Below are 25,927 nucleotides of genomic sequence, written 5' to 3' on the forward strand. Positions count from 1 at the left end.
AATAGAGACTACACTTTATGTTTCTCTTCTAGCACCTGCAGACCAAGAAAGTACCTGAAAAGGTGGGTAAATATGAGTCCAACCACCAAATTACTGGCTGCTCAAAAAAAGCTACCAGGTTCCTGACATTTAGTAAGTATTGCAAGCTCTCAGATCCACGAGGGATAAAATCAAATAATACAACGTAATAAATTAATTAAAAGAAATAATTATATACAATAAAGAAATAAAATACAATAACCGTCTAATACATATTTGCCATTTTTTCCTTTCAATCTAGGACTTGCAATCATTCTCAAACATTTTTTGCGATACTTTGATGTGCGAAGAAGTCTTACAAAGTGCTTTAGTTCTGGGCTCTGTGACCCACTGGAATTTTTTCTGTAACCGCCAACCAGACCCTCAGCTCCCAGTGCCATCTTCCCTCCTCCAAAAAGAGGTAACATTCAGTTTCGAGAAAGAATGAGATAAAGCAAATGACTGCCATACCTGCAATAGGTTTTGCCAAATTTTCAGTTTGGTTCTGGTCAGCAGACTCCTTGGCATCTACAAAACTCTTGAGTTTTGGAACACTCGGTGTTTGTGGGGACTCCTGTCCTGAAACTGTTTCTGGTTGGGAATCTAGAAAACCCCAAACAAATATTATAAAGTGATACTCTGGGCAATGAGATAAGAACTACTGATGTTTGTGTTCTTCTTTACAGCAAACAAGGTGCTCCCCACACCCCTGCCTTTAGAAAGACTAAATGGAAGAAAGCTTTTAAGAGGCAAGGATTCGTCATGATATGATGCCACGTTTGCCATTAACAGGATGGTATCTGCAAGGAACGCACTCCCCAGGAGCTAGATGGTTCCACAAGGCAACACAGTAATTATCTTGGTTGGGTTATGCAGCAGAAGCCAAGTAATTTAGCCTACTTTTACCTACTTGGCAAGAGTAACTGAGCTGTGATTTTTGTTTTTAAAGTTTCCAATCTTGAATCCATTCATTATTATGATAACGTAGCTCTTTATTAAGACGCGTCTCTCTAAGAAATCAGTGCAACATGAAATACATTTAAAATACATCTATCAAGGACTGAGGATGCAAATAGTACATTTCAACTTGCATGTGGGCCACCCTGGCTGAATGGTGGTCGCTCCCTGGAGGATTGTTGAGAAACCTGTGGCCTCGCCCCCTTTCAAGGGGACAATAGGCTTCATTGATTACAGTCGTCTGCCTGGGAACAGGTGGGCACCAGCACCATCAGCCTTCGTCTCTGATTTCTCCCCATTTTGTTTCCAAGTCATTATTCCAGCCTTAATCTTTGCTTTGCAGACTCTGTGGTAATCAGATGTTTTCTTTGGCTGTGCGCATTCCAGGCAGCCGAACCTCTGGTATGGCGTTGTGCAGTAGGAAATTCCTCTGTGGGGGAATTTTCACTACCCAGTTTATGAAAAAGAAGCACTAAGTTGCATTTCATCCCTAAATTCTCCAACATGCATCTCTGGGAAAGGAGACCTTGTTCTACACACCCATCATCACACCCAAGAAAACTCAGAAAAATTCCACAATGCCCCCAACTAACAGTCCCCTACTCCAGACTTGTACAGTTGCTCCAAAAGATCTTTGATAGCTGTTTATTTTTCTCAACTCGGCTTCCAAAGTTTATGTATTGCAGGTAGTTTAGATGCCTCTCTAGTGTCTTTCAGCATACAACAATCATCCCATCTTTTTTCTTTTAATGACACTGACTTTTTTTTTGAAGGGTCCAGGACAGTCGTCTCCTAGGATGTCTACATTCTGGACTTGTCTGATTGTTTTCTCTTGGTTAAATTTAGGTTACTGATCTTGGCAAGAATTCTATATAGGTCCGAGGCACTTCATATTGTATTATATGAGAGAGCACTTAATGCTAGGCTGTCATAATTGCTAGAAGTTTGATCACTTGGTTGGGCTGGAAAATGGCATATCTCTTCACTATAAAGACACATTTTCCTCCTTATTATCGGGTATTATGTGAGCTGATACCTCAAGCCTGTGTGTCTGCCCTGTTCTCCTCCAACCTTTCATTACTCCCTTGACTTATAAATCAGTCAGGTCTTCTAAATATTCTTAGGTAAATTTTAAGCACACCGGAGGAAAACTAAATTCGATTTGCATCTTGGCTTCTTCATATAACTCAGCCAAATTTGTAATACACAAGTCACAATAGGTTATGCCATCAGCCGTTACTGAGACAAGAGGCGGTAGGAACTAGTTATGTCCTAAGAGGCCATTGTTAGGCATTCCTCATTTAAGTTCAGTGACAGGAACAGGAAGCTACAGAAACACATTACCTGGAGGAAGATCGGATGTTTTCTGAACAGCTGTTTGGTCTGCAGCTTCCGCTGTCTTTGGAAAAGGAGGCAAGTTTTTGGAAAGCGTATCCAGATAATGAAACTGAAAGAGAAATCCAAAAGACTTACTTTAGACTTATGCATGCCTGGAAGGCACCCTCCACAAGCATGTTAAGTTGAAGAGCAATGATGAAACCATTTTTCTTTTTTAAGGCTCTGAAACTGAAAGTTTTTCAAGAGACCGTTCAACTCAATTCTAGATTTTGTCATTCTGTCCTAACTTCCTGTAACTTCTTCTCAGGCAGCTTCCGGTTAATAATAGCACCTGGAACATCCATAGAAATACATCAAGCTCTAAACACATTAGGATATTCACTTTGCTGAAAAGTTCCAAGGTTTCATGGGAGTGCTCTGTCTCCTCGGGCTTCCAAGAACTCACGGTAATTTAGTGCTGTTTCAGCAGCTGATGGATGCAGAAATCTTAATGGGATAAAAACTTCAAAATGGAATTTATGGGATAAAAGTGGGGAGAATTCAACTCCCAAAAGGACTTGAAATAGATGAAAGAGGGTGATTAATAGTGATAATGCAAGGTATGAAGTTGGAGTGGTAGGAATAAATGGGCAAGACCTGAAATTAGTTTTCCCTCTCAAATGCTCTTGAGGACGTGGATTTGAAAGGTAAAGTTAGTCAGCTGGGCTGATGAAGGAAAGAAACATCAGGAAAGGTAGGTTACATAATAACACATGCATTGCATCAATCTCTATAAAGATTCTTACTTAATTGTTGTTAATTACGTTCAATTACCTTAGACTGACATAACTTGCTCATTTCCAAGTTGAAGTAGGGTGATATTACTTTGTTCCTAATTTCCATTAGGTAATTTTGTGTGGTTTCAATATCCTTCCTGGTTGATATTTCCATAAGGATGCAAAAGAAGACAGAATGTTTTACAATGTTATTCGCTTGTGTTTTACCTTTAAATCCTGCAGAAAATGGGATCGCTAACAATAAAACGGATAAGAACTCATCAGACAACTTTTTTTGGTCAGCTTGCTTTGGTTCATTTTCTGCTCTTTCTAGAATCAGTCACATTCCCTACTTCAAAAATCAGCTTTCATTTAAGGTAAGAAATAATGATACCAGGTGGGAGTTTGGTTTTACAGTTGATCTCAAAAGACTAAAATACACACGGTTGACCTTTTTTGCGTGTCTTTCAATTCTCTGAGGTTTAAAGGCCAGCTTGATTCTACCAATTTCCATGATTTCAGTAGCAAGGGTAACAGAAACTAAAACCAAAACCTCAGGAGTGGTTTGTGAATCGTGTGATCAGTGATTCCAAAGTAAAATAAAAAACAATCATGATAATTCTGCTAATTGTCTTTCCAGTATCAGAACCCTCTGTTGGGGAGGCGATAGACCTCTAAAGACTAGAAGGCTGAAGACTTCACTTCCCAGCCTTTCCTATATATATAGGGAAGGCCAGTAACTAGTAAGCTGACATCACTGGGTAAGACTCCAGAGAGCCTTTAAAGAGATCTAACTCAGCTGGGAGGCTTTCCCTTTGTCCTTGCCTCACCTCTTTTCCAGTAGGAAATATGGATGAAATATGAATGGAATGAAATATGGATGAATGAATGAAATATGCAATGAATGGATGAAATATGGATGGAATGGCTGCAGCTGTGGCAGTGATTTTGCAACCATGAGGCAAACTTGAGGATGGAAGTCATGCACCACTTCTGACTTCTTTGACATCAGGAAAGAGAAACTTCTTTCTTGTAAAAGCACTGATTTGGGGGGTTGTCTGTTAAATGTAGCTGGACCTCATCTTATCTGAAATAGTTCTCATTTTTAAGTGCTTCTCACATGCCAGAAATTTTACAAAGTGCTTTACACGTTTAATCTTGTAATAACTCCATGAGTTACTCTTATTATGCCCCTTTTATTGGTCAAAAAACCCCAAGGTATAGAAAGGCTAAGTAACCTACCTTGAATCACATAACCAGTAAGAGGTGAAGTCTGAATTAAAACCCAGGTTGCCTGCCTCTGAGCCCATGACCTTGATTAGTGCAAACGCTAGTCAACTGTTAGCTGCCCAATGTCTGGGCTGAGATACCTCCGATATTAGGCGGCCCAACACCCTCCTGTTACAGATGAGCAAACTGAATTCCTGAGGTACGTTTTACTGATGGAAATCAGTAAATTGGGAAATGCTGATTTATACAAGGTTGAACACGTTTTGTTACCGTAGGACCTAGGGTACACCATAGCTCTCTAAAAAATAAGCACGACCAGCTGACATCATGCATCTGTATGTAACCAAGTTGGACCTGACTCTCGGTCTGCTGACTCTAACACTAGTGTCCTTTCTCTCACACTAGCTGGCCTGTCAGGAAATACTGCCCGAATCAAAATAGCATCTTACTGAAACAACTTTAATTTCCCATTACATTATCTTATCTCTACTGCCTCACCTGATTCATCATCAATCTATGGCAGTGGGGCTACTGCCTGTCGCTCTTGGAACCATTCTCACAAAAGAGTAAGTCCTCCAATTGATAACCTCCAATTCCTCTCTGCATTCACCTTTCTGATTCTTCCACGGAACCTGACCTTTTTGTGGTTCACCTTCCGTGCCCCTGAGACTTTCTCATTCCTTAACCCTCCTCCCCAAACCCATTTTCCACGCTGCCAAAACTTCTTTTTCAATGACACAAATCTAATTATGCGTTTCACTTTCTTCTTCAAAAACTTTCATTGGCTTGCCAGCATCTACCTGTGGGTTAAAATCTGAAAGTGTTCATGTTTCAAGAACTTTAAAAATGTGAATGGGTAACACAGACACATAATGAAAAAAAGGATTAAAGAGTATGCAATAAAAAGGAAGTCTCCATCCCACACTGTCCCCTAACCTCTCGGTCGGCTTCCCCACAGGCAATCATTGTCACTGGTCTAGAAATCAGGGATATTCCATGAGACAACGTATACCTTCTAGTTTGACCTTGAATACAGGGGTGGCCCATGAGATGCAACGTCCTATCTCACCACTTCTCCCGTACATTCTACAGGGTAACCCAGGCATTTTTTTGAAGAAGAATCTTCATCCTTCCTCCAGTCATTGTGGAGAGGAGTCATGCAAATGTGTGCAATTCTGCCATATGTACTACTAGATTCTCAGTAAATACATCTGGCTCCCTTTCCTCACGGGGTGGTATCTTTGGCTAGGAATGAAAAGCACATAATGCCTGGAACACATTCTTCACTGAGTTAGAAGAATCCTTGAATGTTTATGACTAGTCTCTTAAGTTCTAGAATATTTATTAGTATATTCGAATTGCCACAGCGCAGAGAATACCTGAGAACTTTCTTGCTTACGAAAAGGAGAGGATATGCATGAGGGTCAAATGGGCTTCCCCTGGAGATAGTGACAGCCTCACTCATAAGCGGAGTAGCCACTTGGCAAAAATGTAGAAGAAATTCAGACAACGGCAGGGAGCCTAGTGGTGGGACTTTTCAACCTAGCCCACTCTAAAATTCCTGATTCTACAAAACTGGCCATTTTCACATGCTGATGGATACCGTGCTTCAAGATAGAATTACCTCTTATGTTCCAACTTTTCTTTCCAGTGCTTTCCTTTTGTTGTTTGCCTGCGTGAAAGGAAAGTATGATGAAAAAGGGCAAGGCTCTCAGCTTACAAACAATAAAAGAAAAACTTCTACTGTGTGATAAATTGTTGGCAATGTCGGAGATGAAAGGCTGAGGATGCATTGATATAGTCACCCCGAGTTATGATGCCACGGCTCTCCATTTCCTCAATCACTGTATGCTTAATACTAATTGGAACACATTAAGGGATCCGCTTACCTCCATTTCCTTTCAAAGAAATCTGTATCAGTTGTCTCTGGCAGACATTCCGGAGCGGTAGGCAATGATTGCTTGAATAAATCGGTTAGGTGGGCTGCAACTTTAAAAATAGATGCATTTAAATTTGTCCTCACATCTTTATGGCACAACATACAATCAGTGCCTGTTGACTCACTTGAGAGGTTTTCTAAGAGCTTATATTTAATCTATCAAGTGTTTACTAGAATTTCCCTGACCAAACTGTAGTATAACAGTAAACCAGACCACTTTTATCAAATATTCTATTAGAGAACACACATCTTACTGTCCAAATGTAGAATGTAGTGACATCTCATTCATCGCACATCATTTGGGGAATCAGTGTTTTACCTAACTGAATTTCTTCAGATCTGAAACACCAAAACTTTTTAAAAAAATTAACCATCTTACTGAAACTGTTTTTCTAAAAAAAAAAAAAAAAAATCTAAGGGTCTGAATCTAAGTATATTAACATAATACAATGGTTGTTTGATAATCCGGGCAGTTATTCTGAGTTTATTCCTCAGATCATGATCTCAGTGGGATGTTAACAAAGATTAAAAAAAAAAAAGTTTCCGTGTTCTATCTGAGCTTGGGAAATACTGATTTATACAAGGTTAAATATGTTTTGTTACTGTAGGACTCAGTATACACTGTGGCTCTCTAAAAAATAAGGAAATATGCAGCATTATCCAAACTTACTTTATCATAAAATTCATTTTTGGTGCAGCCATTTCATAGACTAGTGTTTCGGGAAATAGTTTGGGGAGCATTGACTTAAAATCACCACCACTAATATTGTGGCTGTAACTATGCAAGACCCTGTTTGTTTGTTGGTTTGTTTATATGTTTGAAAATATGTTTAGTCTGTTCTTCATTATTAGGCAACCTGCACATTTACCTCGATGGTGATTGTACCCCTCGGACCAGAGACCACAAATTCAAATGCTGCCACTTACAGTTACCGGATAAAGTATAGGGCATCCAGTTAACTTTGAACTCCAGATGGACAACAAATAGTTTTTTGGTATAAGTATGTCCCAAATAGAACATTCAATAGAACTTATACTGAAAGATTACTTATTGTGTACCTGAAATTCAAATGTAACTGAGCCTTCTGCATTTTTATTTGCTAAATCTGACAACCATAACTTAATGGGCTGCCCAGATAAAAGAGAGACAACAGAGTGGCAGCGATGGGCTGTAACAGATTCTTCTGTTTGTGGTCATTCTAAAGGGGCAGCTTTAATCATCTTCAGCCAAATGTCACCATGCGGTAATGTCACATTTCAAGAGATGGAAAATCAGCTAAAAATAACTGTGTAAGCCAACCCTGTGGGGGACACATAAAACACATCTGTGGGCTAAATGAAGCCTATGGCTGCCAGTTTCTGACCTTTGTAATACAACCAAAATAGAAAAGGAAAAGAAAAGCCCAAACCACCAAATGCTTCCCTGCTTGTCTGCTGTGAACTATGAAATCATATAACTAAGTTCGCTGGGGCTATATATTCTCCAAATAAATATGCTTTGAATGAGGATATTTTCCAAGGGTAGACTGCTTGAGCTATATATTCAGTGTAAAATAGTGCAAGGTTTTGGTGGTAACTGTGTAGTTGCTCAAAAGTTCTGTGTGTGTGTGTGTGTGTGTTGGGGGAGAGCGTTGACTGGTTGGTTGTTTCCCTCTTCTGTCTTAGGTATGTTGGAAATACATGCTGAGGTTAACATAAAAGTCAAATGTCAACTGTTTTCGTTCAACGAATGAAAGTTGAAGATAAATTAGATGCAGCCATGTTTCACAATGTAGGCTGACAAAATACATAAATAAGTAATTATAATACAACATGGCCAATATGACAACAGAAATATATATACATGGTACTTTGCTATCAGACAAAGGAATGACTGAGAAGGATATTTAAGATTTTTAAATGTTTTGCAGAAAAATATGTAGTTACCTTCAGTTACATGACTTTTTGTAGTTTCTTCCATTTTAGGGAACGACTGAAACGAAGATAGAATTCCTTAATGATGATGATTATATTACATACAAATTCACTGGGTTTTACAGCATTCTTCATGGAAAATTACTATCAAATGAATTCGTTTTTTAATGCCAGTACAAAACGTATTTGATTTTTTTGTAGTCATTCCTTCCACACGACAGAATTTTTAAAAATGCAAGTCATTTCAAGTTGTAGAAATTCCTTTTTCTTCCTCCTTCCTCCTTCATTCACTAATTCATTCCACATTCCAATAAACCTCATTTTCTCTGAAGACAGTATAAACTTTTATTTAAGAGCCTTCAGAATTATATACAGTTTAAGGAAGGGCCTAACAAGCTTTTGGAAAATTCAATCCACGAGGAATCAGATTTTCCCCAGAAATAAGAAATTATAGGGAGGGAAGGCGAATGTTCCATGGAAGTGGCAGAAACAGCTATGAGGTGTAATATTTTGTCTTGAAGCACCTGATATTGAAACAACAGTGAAAACATTGGTACTGAAAACATTTCCTTCTCACCATGACGAGCTTGAGGAGATCTGCAGCATTGCCTCTTTCCTCCTCGGTTCTGGAATCCTTAACCGTCATTTCCTGTAGCTCATCTTCTTTCTTTAGAATATGGTTTATATAATCCTAAGTCAGCGGAATAAAATAAATCAATAAAAAACAGAAATGAGGCAGAAACACCAAAACAGTGAACATCAACTTGAAATACTACTGAAAAGGTAAGAGTATGTAAGTTCCCAGTGCTCAACAAACCAGTTACTGGTCGAGCAATCTGGAAAACCTTTTCCTTGATTACATTAATGAGCAAAGACCTGAAACGTCCGAAAACAAAGCTTGAGGGCCACAAGATCTTAGAACTATATGGAGATGCCACAGAGACATCTAGCTCTGTGCTCCGGTGTCCTCATCAATAAAATGTACGGACTTGGGTTAGATGGTTTCTAGAGCCCTTCCAAGGATAGTCTTTATGATTCTGTCTATGAATGTAAGTTTAGGCTTAGTCTATGCCTTGGCTTCCAAGAGAAATACACTTTACTTTTTCCATAAACATCTATTTTCATAAATAAATCGTCCCCTGCTGTATGCCAGGTGCTGGGTATATAACCATAAACAAAACAAATATAATCCCGTTCAGAGACAGTTGACAAACTAGACAGTAAGATGCTATAGATACAGTGTGCACAATTAACCATATATTTACAAATTCTTAGACCATTTCCAAAAACCAACAATCCTTTTCTTCCATGGACAAGTAGCAGATTAATAAGCAGCTGTACTTTTTTTCCAGAGGTCACAAAGCCAGTTCCCCATACAGTAAGAGAGAAGGAAGACACTATATAGTAATCGTATATAAAAGTTACCTATCTTTTCAGTGCCTTAGGGTCTCAATACTTCCTATATCTTCTGGGAACCACTGAGTATTTTCTACTTCTCAACCTCCTACCCTCTGGAAAATTGACATTCCTTTGTCGCATTAGATAAATATTGGTACAGTGACAGAATTTCAGATTCCTCAGGAAACCAAGAGGAATGATTGCCCTGTTGCTGATTCCTCTGGGTCGGGTGACCCGGATTCCATTACCTTAAGGGAAATCTGCAGCTTTTGCTTCACCTCCTCTTTTATGACCTCGTGCTGGGTGAACTGGCGCATCTGTAGAACACTGGGGCTCTTGAGTATAGGGGCCGGCGCACTTGCTAGCTGTTTGGACCCAATGACAAGGCCCTTCCAAATCTGAGTGCCAAATGGAGGTCCAGGAGTCTTCTTCTGTTAACAAAACGAAGCAAAACAACCACCAAAAAAATCAGAATGTTTTCGCTTTTTTTTTTTTTTTTAACTGAGTCCTTATTATGTAGACACGACGCTAGGAACCACTCGTTAGGGAATATGGTGGTCAAAAACATACGGTCCCTGCTCCCAAAATGTTTCTCAAATAGAAGGGAAATTGGTAAGAGAACTGGGCACGCTTTCCTCTTTATATGTGTTACCAGGAACTTGGATATATTAAAATCCTGTAGCATTATCCAGTGCTGTCCCACTGGATAGCATTTGGGGAGTAGTAAGCAATGTCGCATCATGGAAATGTAGCCTAGCTTATGAAAAATGCATAAATGCACAGTTGCTTATTACCCACAAGCAGCCCAAGACATCTGGAATAATCAGGCTTTCACTTTCTGGTTTCATGTTCAGTTTGACCTTAGAGAGATTCTTTGAGAGAGAAAACTCATCCCATAGATCTGAGTGGTCTCTGAGCTCACTCTAGATTAAGCATGCTTCCAGAGTCTTCCCAGGGTCTCTTGGGGTACATATGTTCTGCCTCGGATTAGACTCACAGCTTTATGTTACCCTCGTAATTGATTTTCAGGAGTAGTGTGCTTTGATGCCCTACGTCCTGTAGCGTGCCTGATGTCCTCCTTTGTAAACTGCTATTCAGTCTGATGCCTGGTCAGTGATAACCCTGAGGGGCTTGCCTGGGCTGGGCCACCTTGTGACTGGGCATAGAAGGCCAGAGCCATAGGAGTTGCAGAGAAAGAGAATAAACTTCTTACATTAATCTCAGATGTGGCATGTTATTTGTCATGAAGCACTACTTTCAACCTGGATATAACCTTAGTGAGTCATTTGGTGTGGCCTTTCTATTTTTCAGATATGGAAGTAGAGGTCCAGTGTGGCTTGTCCCCTTTCCCACATTAATAATTGGTAGACTCAGGACTAGAATTCAGATACTTTTCACTCATCGTGTTGGTTATAGCCGCCAAATTACAAAATAGGACTCAGAGGTCTTTGTTACCTTAAGTGTTCATTGTCTGTGCCCTTGCTATTACAAGGTTGTTCAGGGGAACAAAAATCATCATAAACCAAAAAACATTGTCCTCCCCACCTAACACTTGAATGTCTCTCTGATCATATTATCAATGTCCTCATTGATCTAATAATTTATCATCTAACAATATACTGGGCCTATTACACAAATGGCTTGCAAAATGAAGTGTCAAGTCTTGCAAGGTATAGGACTTCATGATTCTTTTTTTTTTTTAATTTTTTTTTCAACGTTTATTTATTTTTTGCGACAGAGAGACAGAGCATGAACGGGGGAGGGGCAGAGAGAGAGGGAGACACAGAATCGGAAACAGGCTCCAGGCTCTGAGCCATCAGCCCAGAGCCTGACGCGGGGCTCGAACTCCCGGACCGCGAGATCGTGACCTGGCTGAAGTCGGACGCTTAACCGACTGCGCCACCCAGGCGTCCCAGGACTTCATGATTCTTGCTCAAGATCTCTAAGACCTTTTCTTCCATTCTTTAAAAAGACTTTCGATGGAGCTTCTCTAATCTGACATAATCACAACGTCTACTTTTTATCATTGTAGTTGCGCATCCTTTGTATAATCCTTCACATCATTCTTACGTGCTTCAGTTCGTGCATTAGTAAATTAGGCAAAAAAGGAGACCTGAAGTTGGGTGTTAAAACTAACAAATAAGAAACGAGAGAAGGAAAGTTTTCTGTATTGCATAGTATCAGTAATTCCATGATAGGAGAGGTATAACACGTGTTACTTAGAGTGGATATTTCCATACTATAGGAAGACATTTGAGCCTGCAACACAGGCTAAAAGAAATAAAGCTAGTCAGGTATATTTCTCCAAAATCTACAAATGTTAAAAGTCTTCAAATATAAAACTCCCGAGCCCATTAACAGTTTATGTAAGAATGAAAATATACGAATGTATGGGAGAAGACTGGAGACTCCAATCCATTGATGAAATAGATGTGCAATAGTGTAGTGACTTTGCAGCAGAAAAAATTTATACCTCCACTGAGGGAAACATCTCCCATGACCTTGACTGGAGATTCGGAGGAACAATTGTATCTAATTCTTTCTTCATTAGCCATGGTGATGCTTCACAGAAAGGGCGAAGGACAGTGATGCTCAGGGTACCTGGTTCAAAGAGAGTTATCAGTGGATCATTTCTCTATCAAATACATTCTGAGAATTCAATAGGTTTTCACTAAATTCAGCGAGCTTTTTGATAAGTGAGACATAGTGATTATGCTTAAGAAGCTTACAATCTAACAAGTAAAGTAAGGCTTTTGGCCACTGTAACACCTAGAGACTGGGTTTAGATCACCTGGAATTATTCATTGACGCCTTACAATTCTTCAAAAACCACATCCAAGTCCTGTCGGTTCACTTGAGCTTACCCGCTGACCTACCTTGGATCATCTGCCTCTGAGAGATGCTGTTCTGGGCTAGAGCAACAACTAGCTTTTCTACCCAGCTCTACTCTGCGAGTGAACCTCCCGCCAGCGGTCAGAGTGACTGATTATGTTAGTCCATGGTTTAAACTCTTCTTTGACTTCCCACTGTTCACAGGACAAACCCGAGTCCTCGGTGTTTTCTCACCCTGCCCTAACTTGCACTACCCCCTCCTTCTGTGCCCTGGCCACTTCAGCATTTTCCTCCCGGTTCTCCAAGGCTTTTTGCTTTCTGCTTTGTACTGTCTCTTCCAAGAAGGCTCTCCCTCCTATTTTAATTAGCTGCTACTTATCCACCAGCTCTTGGTGCCAGTGTCTTCAGTGAAGCCTTGTAGACTACAGCAGGTTCCTCTGTTAATGCTCTCATAGAACCATATTCCTTTCCTTCACAGACCTTACCCCAATTTATAATCACACAATCACGGTTATTGTGTGACTATATAATTAATGCCTATCCTCTCATTAAACTCTAAGCACTATGAAAGCAGGGTCCATGCTGTCTTAGCTCACACTGTATTCCTAACACCCAGCCAGTGTGTTTGGCACACGCTGGGTTATCTAGATGCTAAATAACTAACAGAGCAATTTGTGATGAAGCCTTGCACAATGAATCAGAGCACCCCACTCCCCATATTCACAAAGAACAAAGTTTATTTTATCACGCACAAGTGCATTGATACACTAAAAGATATAAGTGCGCAGATGCAGGCATATTCATAAATGAGTGCAAAGTATATACCACCAGAGAAAAGACGAAACATAAACCTAAGCACAACCCATTGGTTTCATTCACAGATAATATGCACGTTTATATCTATGTTTAAATGCACATATAACATACACCGATGATGCTTTCTTAATGCAATACGTATCTCGAACCGTGAGCCACACACTGATTTCTTTGAAATTGATGAGAACAGTATAAATACACAATAAATATAATTATATATATATAACTTATCTTATATTTCAGGCTGACTTTCTAACTCACACATCAAACGTATTTTCTTTTCTTAATATATTAAATTCATCAAGGCAACACCTTCAAAAAAAAAAAGAACTTACAAGTGATATCTCACTTTTCTTTTTTTTTTTTTTTTCCCCTAGCCAGATGAAAGGAACACATAAATAGGATCACAGATACATGCCTACCGTACCTAAACTCCGATTCAATTCAGATCTGCTTACAGGTAGGAGAGGGGCTTATATACAGTTTATATACGTTGATGCCCAGATGAAGCTTGGAGTGAGCATAAGTAGCTGTATATCAGGTTGACATGGCGATGTGGCAAGTAGAGTTGAAAAGGGAGAAAAAGGGAGAAAGTAGAGATGACGTGGGGGTGGACTGAATAAGGGGGCTGGATGCTGGTAAGGAGACACAATGACTTCCAGATATTCTGGATTCCCTACCTGGCTGTTCTTGTATTGGCTCCTGGAGAACTACAGTAGTTGATTCCCCATATGCCAAGGATAGGTATTCTTCTATGTCCCTGTCTCGAAGAAGTTCCACTCCTGATCCATCAGCATAAATGACAAAAAACCTATTTGAAGCAATAAAATTGAATCGCGTGAAGTATTCAGTTAAAAGGCTCCTGAAACTTAACATTTAAAATAAAGGTCATGGTATTATTTTTATCATATTACCTGGGTACATGTTCACCATAGATTTGCAGATGATTCTTATAAACGTGAGTAGATGATAAACTATCATAGCCTTCAGTTTTTTCATTTGGATCATCTTCCAAATTGTTTTCACATAGCATAGTTGATACACTACCATCAGCCATTACCTACGGGACAAAGTATATAATCAACTAAAGAAAAGAAATGTCGTAAAGCTTACATTTCTCATTTGAGAAAGCATGCGATCTGTTGGTATATCCAGAAAACCAGAGATATTTATTTCCAAGGTAATACTCACTAAGTCCAGTTGGCATTAATAAAAGCAAAAACATCTCTACTTACAGACCACACCTAGACTATGAAGACAAACTGGAATACACTCAGAATAAGGTGAGTAGGATCGCAAGGGACTCAAAATCTTATCTGAGCATTGGTTCACGGAACCGGGGATTTAACCATTGAGGAGAGGCTACCCATCTGATAGTTGTCTTGAAATATTAAGAAAGTGGGAGTGTGGGAGAAGTTCATATTCTGTGGTTGCAAGTGTGGAACTGGGATTCATGAATAGACTACAAAGGGAAACAGATTTAGCGTGAGAAGAAATGTTCTAGCCATTACTACTGTTTAGATCTGGTGTGGGTCTCTCCAGGAAGAGATGTAGTTCAGGCTAAAAGATCACTGAAGGGGATGTTCAAGAAGAGTATCAGTGCCTAGAAGAATGTTTGGCCTGAATGTCCCATGTGTTTAAAGCCTAGAGGGCTCAGGCCTATAAGTTTCAATTTCAATTCACTACAAATTAAAATCTGTTAGCAGCCTGAACTCATGCTGGAAAGACTCTCATTTAGCACAGAAAAAAACAAGCTGGATCAGGGCTAGTCTGCGTACCGAACCAAAGCTGGGGACTCTGTGCTATGGCTCCCAATCTGGAAAATCACTGCACCACCTACTAGCTGATACACCATCTTGGGTGAGGAGTGAAAACAAGGAGAAACGCTTGGAGCAGGGGCTGGCCAACCATTTTTGTCAAGGGCCAGAAAGTAAATAGTTTAGGAACTGTAGGCCATACAATGTCTGTTGCAACTACTCAATTCTGCCATTATATGCAAAGGCAGCCATAGACAATGTGTGAACAAATAAGTGTGGCTGTGTTCCAATAAAACTGTATAATGACACTGAGATTTGAATTTCCTGTGATTTTTATGTGTCATGAAATATTCATCTCCTTTTGACTTTTTGCCAACCATTTAAAAATATGAAAGTCATTTTTCTCTCAAGGGCCTATATAGACAAGTGGCCATGGGTTGCCAGTTTCTGGCCTCGCTATAAGAGTATAGCTGTGGTGTGGAAGGACAGAAAAACAGAAGAGAGAGCTCTACCATCTAACAGCTAAGCACCTGTCCACCTCCCCATCTTCACACCTACTAGAATCTTCCCTAATTGATATTGCGCACCACAGATTCCCTGCCTAGTCAAACAAACTGGTTCTCTCGCTTTAGCCTGGATACAGACCATTCTTACATCATTTCTTTCTCGTTGGCATTATTTTAAATGTTTAGTAGTATTCCCCCCCTTCCGTTCGAATTCTTTATTTGGCTTTAACGTTTATACCATCCCAACTGTTAGGCTTTTCTATACCCTTGGAAGTACACTTTAGAGATATTGGCATCCATTACTGCTTATGTTAAGTATTGGCAGCAAGTGGATAACTAATCCCAAGGCAGCTAAAGCATAAAGCTGAATGGAAGCTCTCTGGTCGAAATATCTCAAAAACAAAGCCCCAGCCTCTCACTCCACACGAATGGTGCACTTTACCTGAAAGGTATTTCCCTCAGGATCCAGGACCTCACAGATAATCTCTGATGTGTGCTTCATGATGTACCTGCTAGCTCTTAGTTGCTCACGTTTTTGGAAAGGATGGTATATATCATTGCTTGGTTCATGGCAATATATAGCTGAACAATCCCGATCAATGTGAAGGCAGCCTGTGTTGGGAGGTAACACCTAGAAGGGTAACAGAAAGAGAGGAATTATTTAGAAGAGTCTTGTTAAATTTGAGGGATTTGGAAAATCATTTCAGGAGAAATAATTATCTATAGATCTTAGCCATAAACTCTCGTTTCCAGGAAAACACATTACCCAAGAGAGGACTTCAGCTTTGGAAAGGCCTCCCTGATAAAGAGGCAAACTGAATAATTAAGATATAATTTCTTCTGTGTCCTCATAATTTATCTACTCACTTTAATATTTCTTTTGGCACCTTCTTATTTAAGATATTTAATAAGAAAATAATAAAGATATATTTTAATTGAAATAAACACACTTGCCTCTACTCAAAATGTCTGGAATCCTTCATGTTCTTGGGCAAGAAGTAAGTTGAAGAGAGTCAGAAGCTATGGGACAAATGCTTTTAGGAGCTTTTAATTGTCCCCATTCCTCTGGTGGCTGACACAGTCCTTAAGTATTAGCTTTCATGTAAAGATGTGTGGTTCAGATAGACTCATTTTTGACACATAATTCACATACCATAAGTTCACCCTTTTAAAGTATACACTCAGTGGATTTTACTTTATCCAAAAACTTGTGCAAACATTATCAGTAACTTAAGAGCATTTTCGCCATCCCGAAAAGAAACCGTGACAACCACGAGCAGTCACTCTGCATCACTCCTGCCCCTAGCTCCTGGAAACCAGTGGCTATGGACTGCTCTCTCTATGAACTTGAATATTTGAGACATTTCATACAAATGGAAGCATGCACTAGGACACGTTTTGTGTCGGCCTTCTTTCACTTAGCATAATATTTTCAAGACTCATCCATGTCATAGTATCACTACTTCATTCTTTTTTATGGATGAATCATATTTCATTGTCTAGATATATCAAATTTTGTTTACTTATGAGTTGATGGACACGTGTTATTCTCACAATCTTGCTATTATTCACAATGCTATCAACATCTGTATACAAGCTTTTGAGTGGACCTACATTTTAATTTCCCTTGGATATCTACCTGGGAGTAGAATTGTTGAGTCAGATGATAACTCTATTTTTAACTTTTTGAGGAACTGTTTTCCAAAGGGATTGCACCATTATGCATTCCTACCAGCAGTGCATGAGGGTTCCAATTTCTCTGCATCCTCCCTAACACTTATTATTGTCTGTCTTTTGTAGTCTAGTCATGTCAGTGGTTGGGAAGTGGTATTTCATCGTTGAATTTTTGCAATTCCCTGAAGACTAATGATGTTGAGCATCTTTTCATGTGCTTATTTGTCATGTATATATCTTCTTTGGAGAAATGTCTATTCAAATCCTTGCCCATTAAAAAAATTGGGTTATTAGTCTTCATTGTTGAGTTGTAGTAGTTCTTTATATATTCTGGATACTAGACTATTATCATATATGATTTACAAATAATATCTTCCATTTTATAGGTTGTCTTTCCACTTTCTGGGTGGTGTCCTTTAAAACACACTTTTTTTCACTTTGACAAAGCTTGGGCTTTGGGTGTCATATCTAAGATGCCCTTGTCAAATTCAAGGATATGAAGATTTGCACAATGTTTTCTCCTAAGAGGTCTATAATTTGCATTTTTACAGTTAAGTCCTTGCTGCTTTTGAGTTCATTTCTGTGTGTAGAGTGAGGTACAGGTCCAACTTTATTCACCATTTGTTGAAAGACTATTCTTTCCCCCATTGAGTTATCTTGGCATGCTTGTAAAAAAATTATAGACCACAGGTTGATAAATACTTAGTTCTAGTCTACTGATATATATATGCCTATCCTTATTCTATTAAAAATTTTTTAATGTTTTTATTTTATTTTTGAAAGAGAGAGAGAGAAACAAAGTGCAAGCAGGGGCAGGGCAGAGAGTGAGGGAGACACAGAATCCGAAGCAGGCTCCAGGCTCTGAGCTGTCAGCACAGAGTCCTATGCGGGGCTCAAAACCACGAAGTGTGAGATCATGACCTGAGCAGAAGGCCAATGCTTCACTGACTGAGCCACCCAGGTGCCCCAATGCCTATCCTTTTCTAGAACCACACTGTCTTGATTACTATAGCTTTGCAGTAAGTTTTAAAATCAGGAAGTGTCAGTCATCTAACTTCGTTCTTTTTCGGGATTGTCTTGGTTATTCTGAGTACCTCAAATTTACATAAGGATTTTAGTATCAGCTTATCAATTTTTGCAAAAAAGGCAGCTGGGATGTTGATGAGGAATGTAGGGAGTACTGCAATCTTAACGAGATTAAGACTTCCATAAACTTAGTATGTAATGTTTTTCCATTTATTAAGTTTTCTTTAATTTTGTTCAGTGATATTTTGTAGTTTTCAGTGTTTAAGTCTTATACTTCTCTTATTAAATTTATTTCTAAGTATTTTATTCCTTTTTTTTAAATCCTCATCACCTCTTTCACCCATCCCCTACCCCCTTGCCTCTGGTAACCATCTGTTTGTTCTCTATAGTTAACAGTCTATTTCTTGTCTTGTCTTTCTCTCTTTTTCCCCCCTATGTTCATCTGTTTTGTTTCTTAAATTCCACATATAAGTGAAATCAGATGGTATTTGTCTTTCTCTGATTGACTTATTTCACTTAGCATTATACTTCCTAGATCCATCCATGTTGTGGCAGATGGCAAGATTTCATTCTTTTTCACGGCTGAGTAATATTCAATTGTATATATACCACATCTTCTTTATCCATTCATCTATTGATGGACACTTGAGCTGCTTCCATAATGTGGCTATTGTAAATAACACTGCAATATCTTTCTGAATTAGGGGTTTTGTAATTTTTGGGTAAATACTCAGTAGTGCATTTACTGGATTGTAGGGTCGTTCTATTTTTAACTCTTTGAGGGAACTCCATAATGTTTTCCACAGTGGCTACACCAGTTGCATTCCTACCAATGGTGCAAAAGTGTTCCTTTTTCTCAACATCCTCACTAACACTTGCTGTTTCTTTTGTTGCTGAGTTTAGCCATTCTGACAGGTGTGAGGTGATAGTTCATCAGAGTTTTGATTTGTATTTCCCTGATGATGAGTGATGTTGAGCATATTTTCATGTATATGTTGGCTATCTGGATGTTGTCTTTGGAAAAATGTCTGTTCATGTCTTCTGCCCATTTTTAAATTGGATGACTTGTTTTTTGTGTGTGTTGAGTTCTGTAAGTTCTTTATATATTCTGGATACTAACTCTTTATCAAATATGTCATTTGCAAATATCTTCTCCCATTCAGTAGGTTTTCTTTTAGTTTTGTTGATTATTTCCTTCACTGTGCAGAAGGAATTTTGATGTCATCCAAACATTTTATTTTTGCTTTTGTTTCCTTTCCCTCAGAAAACATATCTAGAAAAATGTTGCTAGAGCCAATGTCAGAGAAATTACTGCCTGTGCTCCTTCTAGGATTTTTATGGTTTCAGGCCTCACATTTAGGTCTTTAATCCATTTTGAGTTTATTTTTTTTGCGTGGTGAAAGAAAGTGCTTGAATTTCATTCTTTTGCATGTAGCTGTCCAGTTTTCCCAATGCCATTTGTGGAACAGAAGTATTTTATTTCTTTTGATGCTACTTTAAATGGAATTATTTTATAAATTTCAATTTTGGATTGTTCATTGTTAATGTAGAAAATACAGGGGCGCCTGGGTGGCTCAGTCAGTTAGGCGGCCAACTTCGGCTCAGGTCATGATCTCGCGGTCCATGAGTTCGAGCCCCGCGTCGGGCTCTGTGCTGACAGCTCAGAGCCTGGAGCCTGTTTCAGATTCTGTGTCTCCCTCTCTCTGACCCTCCCCCGTTCATGCTCTGTCTCGCTCTGTCTCAAAAATAAATAAATGTTAAAAAAAAATTAAAAAAAAAAAGAAAATACAATTGATTTTTGTATATTGATCTTACACCTTGCTGAACTTTTTTTATTAGTTCTAATGGTGTGTGTGTGTGTGTGTATGTGTGTGTGTGTGTGTGTACATTGAATTCCTGGTGGATTGTATTCCTAAGAATTTTCTAAATACATTTTTTCATCATCTTAAAAAAAAAAGAAAATCTTTTACTTCTTTCTTTTCAATTTGCTTGCACATTATTTGTTTTTATTGTCTGATTGTCTTGGTTATAGCAATCAGTACAATGTTGAGTTAGAAGGGTGAGAGCAAACATTCATGTCCCATGTCTGATCTTAGGGGAAATTTTACCAATAAGGATGCTCTTTGTTAGCTATGGTGTTGTTTTTGTTTTGTTTTGTTTTGTTTTGTTTGTTTTTAGTAGATGCCCTTTATCAGGTTGAAGAAGTTTCCTTCTATTCCTACCGCTTTGAGGTTTTTTTTTTTTTAATCATGAAAGGGCTTTGAATTATGTAGAATGCTTTTTCTGAGTCTTATTTGGATAATCATATGGTTTATGTCCTTTATTCTATTAACATAGTATATTATATTGATTTTTTTCATCTTGAACCAACCTTGCATTCCGGGGATAAATCCTACTTGGTGACAATGTATAATCCTTTTTACATGTTGCTGGGTTCAGTTGGTTAGCATTTTCTTGAGGATTTTTATCTATGGTCATAATAAACATTGGTCTGGAGTTTTCTTGTGATGACTTTGTCTTGTTGTAATATCAGTGTAACATGTACATGCTAGCATTAGTTGAGAAGTGATTCCTCCTCTTCTATATATTGGAAGAGTTTGGGAAAATTATTCACCGTTAATTCTTCCATAAATATTTGGTAGAATTCACCAGTGAAGCCATCTGGACCTGGGTTTCTCTGCGTGTTATGCTTTAAAATTACCAATTAAATCTCTTTACTTGTTATAGGTCTATTCTAACTTTTTAGTTCTTCTTGACTCAGTTTTGGTAGTTTGTACCTTTCCAGAAATTTATCTTTTTCATCTATGGTATCTAATCTGTTGGTATTCATAGTATTTCCTTATAATCTTTTTCATTTCTGTAAGGATAAAAATGTTTTCTCTTTCATTCCTAAATCTAGTAATTTGGGTGTCCCCTCTCTCTCTTTCTCTCTCTCTGTCTAGCTAAAGGTTTTGTTGACCTTTTCTATTCTGTTCTTTCATTTATTTCTATTCTTATCTATTTTTTACTTCTATATGCTTGCTTTTAGTTTCCCTTCTTTTTTCTAGGTTCTTAGGGTAGAAGTTTAGGTTATTGATTTGAAATCTTCTTTCTTAGTATACACATTTAGACATATAAAGCTGTAATTTTCCTCTATGCATTGCTTTAGCTGCATTGCATAAGCTTTGGTATGTTAAGCTTTTAATTTCAGTCATCTCAAAGAAATCTCTGTGATTTCTTCTTTGTGTTAAGTTTCACATATTTGTGGATTCCCCAAACTTCTTTCTGATTTTTAATTTAATTCCGTGGTGGTGGTAGAACATATTTTGTATGATTTTGAACGTTTTAAATCTACTGAGACTTGTTTTGTGGTGACAATGTTGTCTTTCCTAGAGAATATTCCATGTGCACTTGAGAATAACGCATTTTGTTGTTGAGTGGAGTGTTCTATAGAGGTCTAGTGGGTCTCATTGGCTTATTCTGGTGTTTAAGTCTTTTATTTTGACTTGTTGACTTGTTTTGTGGTGACAATGTTGTCTTTCCTAGAGAATATTCCATGTGCACTTGAGAATAACGCATTTTGTTGTTGAGTGGAGTGTTCTATAGAGGTCTAGTGGGTCTCATTGGCTTATTCTGGTGTTTAAGTCTTTTATTTTTCTTTTATCATTCACTTTTATGGTATATTGCTCAATCTATTACTGAAAATGGGCTACTAAAGCTTCCAATTATTGTTGAATGGTCTATTTCTTCTTTTAACTATGCCAGTCTTTACCATTTAAAATAAGACATTTTAAATTGTATAATGTACAACTCTGGAAATATTCATGTTGTTGGGAAAATAAGTAAAGTTCTGCACCATACGATGGCCCACGGGACTAACATAAGGTCTAGAGACTCCTCTTCCAGGTTCTTCTTCCTGCCCTGCTTGTCTGCAGTCAAGTAATTTGCCTGCACCAAATTACTACTAATGCAGAATGCAGAAGTAACAAAAGATAAATTGTCCCCCATGCTTGTGCTCAGGACTCAGATCTCTGGAGAAGGACCTCCTCTGAGCCCGCTGGTGTAAAATAAAACTCTGATCCATCAAGATCTCCGAGTGCCACTTGGTTTTTCCACCAGTGATCCAGCCTGGTTCCATAACAATGTGTTTAGGAACTGTGTTGTTCAGTGCTTAATATGTTTATAATTGTTATGTTTCCTTGATGGATTACTCCTTTTATCATCAGAACATAACCTCTTTGTCTCTGGTAATATTTTATTGTAAAGTCTATTTTGTCTGAATTAGCACACTCTAGTTCCCTTTCAATTACTTAATCTAGGTCTATCTATTTTCAGCCTTTTCCCTTCAACCTATTTGTGTCTTTGACCATATAAGTGTATCTGTTGTAAAGAGCATATATTTGGATCATGTTTTTAAATCCATCCTTCCAATATCTGCTTTTTTATTGGATTGTTTATACTGAGAAGGTCAGAATTACATCTTCCAATTTTCATTTGTTTTCTATATGCCTTATGCTCCTTTTTCCTCTCAATTCATCCATTACTGCCTTCTTTTGTTTTAAACAGATATTTCCAGTGTGCCCTTTTAGTTCCCCTATTGTTTCTTTTACTATATATTTTCAGTTATTTTCTTAAAGTTTCTTGAGGATCACAAATAACGTCTTAATTTATAATCATCTACATGTACTTAATACTAACTTAATTTCAATATTATATAAAGTCATTGTTCCTATATAGCTCTATTCCTCCCCTCTCCTCTTTGTGTTATTATTGTTAAAGAAAATTACATCTTTATATGTTATAAGTGCATATTCTTTGGAAACTAGAAAGCCACATTCACGTGCAGGACTGTGTGCATGCCCAGAAAATAACTCTGAAAGCCCTAATCTTTCACCCTTGCTGATAAAGAGGATCTGCATAAGCAGGGAGTGAAGGCTAAGTAGAGCGAGCTTTCTCTAGCTTCCAGCTGGAACACTGGAAAAAATACCGCAGCATGCAGACCGAACCCTCAGAAGAGGATGATTCCAAGCAATATGTCAGAGCTTTTCAAAGCCTTCTAAGGACTTCTGTTCCCCAGCTATTGCTTTTAATGTCTTTGTTTATCCTCTTCTTTGTTATTGCCACTTCAGGCAGCCGTAATGTTAACTTACCACTGTTCGGGGAGAAGTCTGTTTGTAGTGAGTAAGCTCAGAGTCAGATGAAACAAAGACAATGCTTGCAAATGGGGTTTCCAGGGAACTGCGAGACAGGTCAACAATGAAAATATTTTGTGGTGGGACTTTTGGGGAGCTCTAAGTCTATTCTTCCTCTTTAAGTGGATGCTGGCATGCTGGTTTTCATTGCTATCATGAATGTGAGGGTGTTGATTTTCAAGGCTACCATGAAGCTAGGGGAGGGGAGGGGAATATGGCAAGTGAAATCACCAGGAATCTTGCCGTCCTTCCTGAGAATGAGTCTTTGTCTTTCTTTGTTTTTCTGATTGTTGTAATCCTTTGGTTAATTTTCAGCATTCTGAAAAAGTTGATTTTGACAGTATTTTCAGTTTTCTAGTTGTTTTTATGGAGTAGTGTACTTCTGGAGGTCTTTACTCCACCATTCTGGAAGTGTCTCATACTGACTATACGAACTGTTATACCTGCTTCTTGTCTGATGCTTTGGTTAACCTTTTTGTGCTGCTAAGGAACAATGGTGGACAATACCAAGCTCTACCTCTCTTTTTATACATTACCCAAAATCCAGCCTCGCTTATCATCTGCCCATTGTCCTAATGCTGGTGAGTGAGGAAGTGATGACCAACCCATTTGGGGGGGGGGGTGCAGAAGGCATGCCATCTTTCAGTTCTATACAACTAGAGAACTATAATAGGTGCTGGTAAATTTATTTGGAGTTTTGTTGTTGTTGTTGTTTTTTCTTTTTTTCCAGTTGGGAACTAAGGTCTGTGTATTTCTCAATCAGGAGTGATTGGCCTTCCAATCCTTTCTCGGGCTGTGTTTTGGGAGATTGAGCAAACCTGGGAGGAACAAGTGACTACATAACAGTGGCAGACACTCAGTGTCTCTAAGTTGGATCTCTTTTCTGTTTGGGTCTCTTCCTCCAGTGCCAACTGTCATTGGTTCTAAAATTCCTTTGCCCTCATAGTTGTAACCATTAGAGTTTGGGACTATGATAAAAACAAAAGGCAAAAGCTGGCCTTATCACAGAATCTTAGGGGATTCTCATGACCTCTGGTGGCACACATGGTACTAGATTGTGGATGCTGCCAATCTGCCGAAAAAAATGGACATTCTGAATGTTGTAGAAGAAAAATTGCGCCCCTTAGCCAACTGCAACACTTTACAGTCACGTCTCACTTTCAGCACCTGCCTTGCCCCATAAGAGTCTACACTGGAAGAAGAGGGAGAGAAAGGTGGGCGTGGGGGGAGAATGAACTGGCCTCCAGCAGCTTCCACAGTAACAAATGAGCTCTATGTCCATCATCTTCAGGCTTTGAGCTGTCAGCATCCGGTGACATTGTGTCTGACATCCTGGCACTTGTGTCTCTTCTCCAGCAAGCAGAATGATAAGGGCAAATCCTTCTAAGGCTAAAGGGGCTGCAGGCTGACACTGGGTGGTTGTGATTAATAGGGAAATGTAGGGAGGTACAGGAGCTGCAGACAATGTTTCTCCCTGACCCTTCAAGAACAAACTGCCCTCCTAGGACCGCACAGGCCTTATGCTCCCGGCCCCCCATCCTGTCAGGACATTAGGTAGAGTGAAGGCGGGCTGGAGATGGGAAGGACGGGAGAATATGAATGAGGTCAGAGGACGCAGGAGGTGAAGCCGGTCGGGTAGGCACAGGAGAGACCACATGAGGGTGCCTGCCACCTACCACATAAAAGATCCCCAACAACTACATTCTGGTTTAAAACCTTGATCCAAAAATGCCAAAGCATTGTAAGACAAGCGGGACTGTTGTTGTTGTTGTTGTTGTTGTTTTGTTTTGTTTTTGTTTCTTTATGCAATGGATTGTCAGAAGAAGGTGAACAAGTAAAAAAGAGATTGAGAAATGTGTTCTAAGAACATGAGACAAAAGGAACATCAGCCGTACATGGCAGGCACGTTCACCGCCCCAGAGCAGTGGGTTCGCTTAGTTGAATGGACGCTTGTCTCTGGCACCCCTCATTTCCCCACAGACCCACCTGATACGTTCCCTGTGGTTTTGCGATAATAGACGTCCCGTCCCCAAAGGTGGCACAGCAGCTACTGTCCTCGCAGTTGGTGATGACAGTGGCAAAGTGTGCATTTTCGATCCGCATGCACTTCACCTGCCTGGTGACCGTTTGAGGACTTTCGGCTGCAAGCAAGTGCAAGGTAAGCAGATGTGACAGGATGCACACATTGGGAAACATGCCCACCTGCTGGGTTTGTTCCTGTCTCCTGGCCCCTGGACTAGCGGTGGGGACGGGTGCTGAGGACTCACACCACAGGGCTGGTGTGTGTGGCCCACTCACTGTCAACGCACAGTCGTTCTTCCAGAACAACTCTTCCTACTTAATTTAGTGTGCTATTTTGTTCTACTATGTTTATTTTGAGAAATTGAAAACACCCAGAGGAGCATAAATTATAATTGAATTATTCATATACTCACCAATCAAAAGGTACACTTGTCAGTGTTTTACCGTATTTGTTTCAACATTTTTCATACGTACACAAGAGAAAAATCACAGGTGAGTTGAAGTTCACTTTTATCCTGGTCCCTGGGTTTACTCCTTTCTCTTGAAATCTATTTTTATCTTTTATATAAATATG

At 39.0% G+C, this 25,927-nt stretch overlaps 1 protein-coding gene across 1 annotated transcript in view; it reads right to left on the reverse strand.

The window, feature by feature from the left end:
* The window catches only part of SPAG17 (sperm associated antigen 17), a 235,322-nt gene that overhangs the window by 41,177 nt on the left and 168,218 nt on the right, over positions 1-25,927 (reverse strand). The window contains exons 31-43 of the mRNA XM_043575965.1: positions 25,318-25,472; positions 15,903-16,091; positions 14,112-14,257; positions 13,878-14,008; positions 12,023-12,150; positions 9,798-9,980; positions 8,729-8,842; positions 8,164-8,209; positions 6,188-6,287; positions 5,923-5,970; positions 3,127-3,226; positions 2,320-2,422; positions 490-621 (exon numbers count right to left, since the gene is read on the reverse strand). Of these exons, the coding sequence (XP_043431900.1) occupies positions 490-621; positions 2,320-2,422; positions 3,127-3,226; positions 5,923-5,970; positions 6,188-6,287; positions 8,164-8,209; positions 8,729-8,842; positions 9,798-9,980; positions 12,023-12,150; positions 13,878-14,008; positions 14,112-14,257; positions 15,903-16,091; positions 25,318-25,472 (1,575 nt within the window). The remainder of the gene's footprint in view (positions 1-489; positions 622-2,319; positions 2,423-3,126; positions 3,227-5,922; positions 5,971-6,187; positions 6,288-8,163; positions 8,210-8,728; positions 8,843-9,797; positions 9,981-12,022; positions 12,151-13,877; positions 14,009-14,111; positions 14,258-15,902; positions 16,092-25,317; positions 25,473-25,927) is intronic.

This window comes from Prionailurus bengalensis, chromosome C1 (genome assembly GCF_016509475.1).
Source record: "Prionailurus bengalensis isolate Pbe53 chromosome C1, Fcat_Pben_1.1_paternal_pri, whole genome shotgun sequence".
NCBI lineage: Eukaryota > Metazoa > Chordata > Mammalia > Carnivora > Felidae > Prionailurus > Prionailurus bengalensis.